Source organism: Chlamydotis macqueenii, chromosome 3, assembly GCF_036417535.1.
Source record: "Chlamydotis macqueenii isolate bChlMac1 chromosome 3, bChlMac1.mat, whole genome shotgun sequence".
NCBI lineage: Eukaryota > Metazoa > Chordata > Aves > Otidiformes > Otididae > Chlamydotis > Chlamydotis macqueenii.
In genome coordinates, this window is record NC_141558.1 from 97,058,950 (window position 1) to 97,065,742 (window position 6,793).

Here is a 6,793-nt window from a genome sequence, read left to right on the forward strand (position 1 = left end):
TAAAAATGTTCCTAACCACTGATCAGAACTACCTAACAGCAGGAAAATGTTACAGTGGAAGAGGCAGAGTAAACCAAACTGTCAGTAGTTGGTATCCTGCTCTCCCATCGCACCATCAGTTATATAATACTGGCTATCTGAATTTATTTTAATAACTAGTATGCTGAAATAACTGTTTAAAAGACAGTCATAGCAAACTTTTTTAAGATCATAAATTCTGAAAAGAATGAATGTCTATATCTAAGTGTTTATTTCTCGGTTTGGGACTTGTGGTGAAACATTAAATTCAATTTTATTTGAGCTGATTTAACCACCCTTATCTTAGGCAATAAAATGATGGTTTTGAACACCCATTTACTTTATTTCTAGAATATTGTACAGATTTAAAACAAAGATCAATTGCTAAGGCAACAAGTCAAAAGTAAGAAGCTAGGTTTTGTTTAGTGAGGATCTGTAATAAACTTAGATAATTACTTCTCACATTTTAATTTCACTGTAGTAAAGTTTAAAGTGTAACTGACAACACTGTAAAACTTGGATTTGAAGTCACTGTAGTTTACTGCTTAATAGTATGGAGCAAGGAAATTTTTAGAGTTAATGAGTCAATGAGACCAAAATGAAAACTACAGCAAATTCAGTCAAAATACGATAAAGTATGAAATCTCGGAGGGCTATGGGAAATTAGGAAATAGGGAGCTTTCAGTAAATATTTTGGTTTTGTGACACTTTGCGTTATGACTAGCCATTGGCTCTGTCAAGCATGTAACATCTGTAGCAGGGACTGCGTGTTTAAGAGGATTGCTCAGCCTTCAGTAACAACTGAAAGCAGATGGCTGGGGGACTGTAAGAAACCATTTTGGTTTTACATCAGTCTCCCAGGGGATAAGGGCCCAAACTGTAATGAGTACTAATTAATAATCTTTGCGGGAACTCTGACAAAGAACCATGGATGGAATGCATGTGGGAAAATTAGCTAGTCTTGCTCAAAAAGCTGGGTTTTCAAATAAGGGTTTTCATGTGTAGTGGGACAAGATTTGATTTTTCTTCTGTCTTCTCTGTTTTTAGTCTGTGAAGCAGTCCTTAGGGAACAGTTTTAGTTGAGATTTTTTTTCAGGAAAGTAGTTTTCCAGTGCCTTGGCTTTCTTAGGACTGCATCAGAAAAGTAGCACAGAGCTACTAGGGAGAGTACTGACCCTTCTCCTGCTATTCACTTAGACACGCCAGCCCTACCACTGTGGTTCTACTTCTTGGGATGCTTCAGGGGTATCTGAAAAACAAGCACGTATTCTGAAGTATCTATGCTACTTTTGGGAAGGCTGTGCCAGAACTGCGGGGGATATGCTACTATTATTTGCTTCTCTCAGCATATTGCCATGTCCCCTGCACAAATACAACCCAGGCAATTTAGCCCTTACAATTTAGAAATGATGTCTTTATGAAAAATTGGTGTAATACTTCCATTGAAGTAGAGAAGTCTCTTATTAAACCTTTGACATTAACAACTTGATCACAGGGGTACAGAATGCAACTTAACTTATAGTGACAAAATTGGCTAGCTACTATAATGTAGTTCAGTGTAGATTATTATGGGATTTGTACAAAATAGAATTTGTTGCTGCTATTTTTTTATTTCATACTGATAGTAAATATTTCTGTTTTGCTCTGTTGGATTGACATACATAATCTTCTTGTCATTAGCAGGTACTTCCTGCCAAGATATTGGTTTATGAGTTTTCAGGGATAAATCAGTGACACGAAGCTCTTTCCCATTTTTGTTGACTGCAGTTGCTGGTTGGATATTAAGTAAAATTTTGTTTACTTTCACAACAACATAGATAATATCTGAAAATACTATTATACCAGAGGGTAGAAACTATCTGGTAACCTCTCCATGCAATAATAACTACTTTGAATCTTTATTTGAAAAGAGAAAACCAAACTTAAAACATGTAAGCACAATACTGACGTTCTGTTCTTGTGTAATGTCTCCTATTGTCTTCCTAGTGTGCATTTTCTGTCATTTTCATCATTCTCCTGATAAAACTATAAATGCTATTACACAGTAAACATTAGAAATCTTATCCCAAATAAAATTAGCTGAAAAGAGAATAGTTCCATTATTTAAACAAAATAAATATTGTTCCTACCATATTTGCTTCTGGAAATTGAAAAGTGAAGATGGAATAGGGGATAGAAAAAGGACTGGGAATTTGCACTTGAGTTTCAACCCATTTGGGGTTGAAAATAAATTTTACTTTTAAAATAAACTTAAGTAATGATTTTCAAATTGTGGACTCTTAGTGTTAGCAACTCATATAAATAGCCACACAGTAAAAATGGTTGGGCAACGTTCTATTTTAATGACAGTTTTGCCCATGAGAACTGCAAGATCTTATTCCATCAATAAAATCAGAATTACTGCCATGTATAAATGACAGCCTGAGTTCATGTGTATCAAAGAAGCCCACGGCATTAGAAGAAAAAAAAAAAGAAAAAAAAATTTTTTTTCTGGACTTGGAGCTGATGAAACGGAGGTATCCTAAATAATATTTAAGAATTGCTCTGGCCAGAGATTCCTTTGATATATGGGTCATTTCAGCTGCTTACCTTTAGATTAAAAATATTAGTAGTGGTGTTCTCAGAAGTTGACACCAGATACTTGAATAATCCTCACAGATGTTAGTACTTTACATAGGAGAGGTACTGTCATTCCTACAAAATAAACATATAGTAGGATGGAAATAAAAAAAAATCCCTCCAAGATGTTAAAGTGTAAACATAGGCTCTTGCAGTAAGTACATGGAGAACTACAGTGAGAAATGAAAAAGCTGGGGAAAGAAGTCAGATTGTAAATTATAAGGAAAAGGGGAGTTAGTAAGTCTGTGATTTAACCCTGAGGATAAATGTCCTAAATGATGAGATAGGAATGTACAGCTGGCAAAGGAAACAAACTACTCAGAGAGTGGAAAGAGCGGACAAGGGAGACCTAAAAACAAAGGCAGGAATTTTGAACTCTCTTTAGATACAAGTCAAATAACGTCTCTGAAATTTGTAACATGGATATGGATTCTAAAAAAAATCAATAGTTAAAGAAAAGATAAGACGTTAAGTTCAGTAATCAAATTTGAAGTCATAACAACCAAGCCAGGAATCAAAAGTGAACATCAGATAGTTCAGTCATCATAACAGAACCTGGGATGTGGCAGGTAGTAGTTCAACCAACAGAACAGAAAAGGGGACGTCACAAATTCCGTTATCTCGAATCCTTAAATCATGATATAATATGCTCGTTTGTTCCAAGTTTCTGAACTATGGGTGCTGACCTCCCCCTTTCCCCAGTGTCACAGAATGCAATCAGGGAGTTGGAAAGCGTTGAAAATTTACTGCACTCTTCCCTACTCTTTGCACACCCTTGGTCTTCAAGGTCAAGTTAACTTCCATCAACCTCTCAGAGCTCTCCCAGATTATATAGATTTACTGTCACCAATAATAATTCTTAAACTATTTTATAATAAATTGTGAAAATACGACTTAAATGAGAAACTTCAACCTAAGAAACTCTAAAAGAGCTCATCTAGTTCTACTCACTGTATTTAGTGATAGAACAGTGAAACAAATACATTATACAGATTACAGATATTTTAATGAGGGACAAAAAATTACTCAGTTAGGAACATTATTTTGCACTTGGCTGTTCCTGTAGTATGTTACTACCTCTACCTTGGACAAATTTTGTGGGTATTGACTGCATTTGCTGCTTCTGTCTTCATTTCTGCTTTTGCAATAAGTTACATTTCTTGTGCTGTTTGGATTACTTTTGTATTAAGATGCTGACATGAAGTCATACTGTAGGTACCACTTCAGAGCCATTCATCAGAGATTCAAATAGTAGTTTATTTTAAAAACCTCTTAAGTAAATTCACCAATGTATTAAATGTGCATGAAGAAGTCTTAAATTAATGTGTTTATATTACAGCTAAATGTAACAGGCCTTATAAAGTTTAAATATCATCTCCTAATGCAGACAGTGAAAACTTGTAATTACATTGTGTATCCCGGAAGTTTGTTTATTACAAGTTCACTGATGTCTTTGTATTGATTAGGAACAAATCGTTTTCCAAAAAAATCATCCTCTTTGTCCGACACACAGTTTTCCAGGACACCAAGTTCAAGATCACACATGTCAGATGGCAAGTAAGAGCTAACTTGAGTTACTGACTGGCTTTTTCCTGCAGAGGTCTGCCCCTTTCCTATATTCAGATCATTATCAGAGGTAACTTGTTTGCTTCTCCGTGTAGATATTTGCTTAATATGCAGATCACCCCTGTTCTCTTCCTTACTGATCTGTTGGGCTTCCTCCTCTTCATCTAATAACTCTGCTGGAATGGAAGCATCATGAAGTGAATCAACAGATTCACTACTAGTTTGCTCGCTGTTTTTTAAGTTACGGTTTCTCTTCAAAGACTGGACTGGAGATGAAACTGAAGGAACTGGCAGAAGATCTGAAGTACTCTCAGCTCTTTGACTTGTCTTTGAAATTCTGGACCTGCTGGATTCTGGCTCTGTATCTGACCAACCTTGCTTTGGGCTTTCAAGCCACAGGCGTTCAGGACTGCTGTCACAAGCTTCTGAGTCTCTGCCCGTACACTCAGCACTGGTGAGATCTTCTGAGTAAACGGTGTTCTCAGGACTAGCAACGAAGTCATCAGAATATATGAATTCAGAGTTGTTTTCAACACTCCTGCTGGAGCTTGGTTTGGGATCACTAACAACAGACACATCATCGTGCTCTGTGGTTTTACGATGGATTAAGTGTATTTCTTCCTCATTGCTTTCCTTTGCACTAGCATCCGATGGGAAAGCTGCTGGGAGTTCGGCTTTCACATACTTTTGCTTGTGAGCTGATTTTAATACAGGTTCATCCACTAAGGGGGCTGTAGTTACTTTGCATGGATGTTCCTTGCTTTCATTTTCATCATTCCTCAATAATTTTTCAGTAGCCTGTTTCTGCAGGTCAGGGGACACATCTCCTGTCATGGAAATGTACTCTGGGAAGGCACTGTTTTGTAAGGAAGTCCCAACAATTTTATCAAACTTATTATTCTGCTTCGAACTGCCTCCCTTGCTACAACGCCTGTAAGAAACCACATCCTGTTCTCCAGCTTTTCTGAGCAGCTTTGTTTTGGATAAAGGGCTTCTTTCCTTCAGCACCTCCATTTGCTTTTTTCTATACTGCTCTCTCCTTTCATGAATTATCACCTTATCAGGGTTGGTCTGCTGCAGCCGTAGCTTCAGGCTCTTTGTCAGCCCATACAACAATTTCCTTCTAGGAAGTCTGTTTTCCTTAGTTTTCCAGTTCCTCTCAGAGCCTGTCTCTCCTTGGGCTACAGCTTTCTTAGGTCCTCTCCCAGCCTGAGAGGACCCTGGTGAGGTGGCCTCTTGTTGGCCTTTCTCAAATCGAGGGCTGGCATCTCTGCGGCTCCCACTAGGCCCCACAGGTGCTTCTGCAGGCTTGAGAGCAGAGGAGCAGCTGGGGCTGGGGGGCCGTGAGGCCATGCCACCACCCCCCGGGGCCTGGTAGATCCAGGCCAGATGGGGGTGGACAGCAGCAGGCGCAGGGCTGTGGGTGAGCACCGACAGCTCTGCCAGCAAGGCACTGAGCAGTGGCAGCTGCCCCAGGGCGTTGTGGAGCTGTTGAGGGCTGGTGGGGTGCAGCAATGAAGGTCCAGCCCTGGGACGTGGTGGACTCTCGCCCGTGTCTTTCTCCTGCGGTCTCCAGGCCTCAACACGCTCCCATTTCCCTGCAGCCACTGCTGTCGGTGGCAGATGAGGCTCAGCAGGCTCGCGGCTGTAATAGAGCACGGGAGGGCAAAAGATGTTGCCCTCCAGCTCCTCATCCTCCTCCTCGCTGTTTGCCCTCCTCAGCTCAGGGGAGGTGGGGGGCGGCGTGGCAGCGCGGGGGCTGGCGGGGCTCGGCGGGGGCAGCTCCTCAGCAGCCTCCAGGCTGGTAAGACGGTAGCCCAGGACCAGTTCCCCGACGGTGCGGCCCGCGGAGTCCCGCAGCGGGAAACGGCCGCGGCGGCCGCAGGAGGCTGGCGCCCCGGGTCGCTGCAGCAGCTCGGCGGCAGCGGGAGCCAGGGAGACGCTGCAGCTGCCGAGGAGGCTGGGGGGGCCCGGGGCGAGCCCGGCGGGCAGCGCCAGGAGCAGGGCGCGGAGCGGCCGCCGGCGGAGCGCGGCGCAGAGCGAGCCCCGGGGCCAGCGGAAGAGGCAGCGCTTGCCGCGGCCGAAGGGGAAGGCCCGGCCCGGCCGCAGGGGCGGCGCGGCGGCGGGGCGCAGCAGGAGGGTGGGGAAATCCAGGAGGCGCAGCGCCACAGCCGGGCGCAGGGCCGGGCCCGGTGCCGCCACCCGCACCGCCTCCACCAGCACCTCCAGTGCAAACAGCCCTTCCGCGCCCCCCGCCGCCCCCGCCATGGCAGCTCCCAGCGTCTCCCGAAGGAGTGTGGCGAGGGGAGGCGCGTTTGCGGGCGAGGCCGCCGGCTCTCTCGCGAGAGGAGAGGCGCCGGCGCCGCGGGGAGGGCGTTCGGCCTACACCGGGAGTCGTTTCCCCCGCCACCTGCGCCCCCGGCAACGCGCCTTCGCAAAGCACCCTGGGAGTTGTAGTGCCTGCCGGGTGGGCGTTGGTGTCCCGGGGCAGGCAGGGGAACCCCTACCCGGCACCTCCTGCAGCGCAGGGGCAGCGCGGGCCCGGGGACTCTGATCCCACGGGTGGGGAGATGGGCAGTGCTCCGTGGAC

General features: G+C 44.3%; 1 protein-coding gene across 1 annotated transcript; it reads right to left on the bottom strand.

Moving 5' to 3' along the window:
* Nucleotides 1-3,873: 3,873 nt before the first annotated feature.
* MAP10 (microtubule associated protein 10) lies at nucleotides 3,874-6,471 on the bottom strand. Its single transcript, XM_010115609.2, has one exon. It carries the CDS (start codon nucleotides 6,469-6,471, stop codon nucleotides 4,042-4,044), a length of 2,430 nt encoding a protein of 809 aa, XP_010113911.2. The 3' UTR covers nucleotides 3,874-4,041.
* Nucleotides 6,472-6,793: the final 322 nt, after the last annotated feature.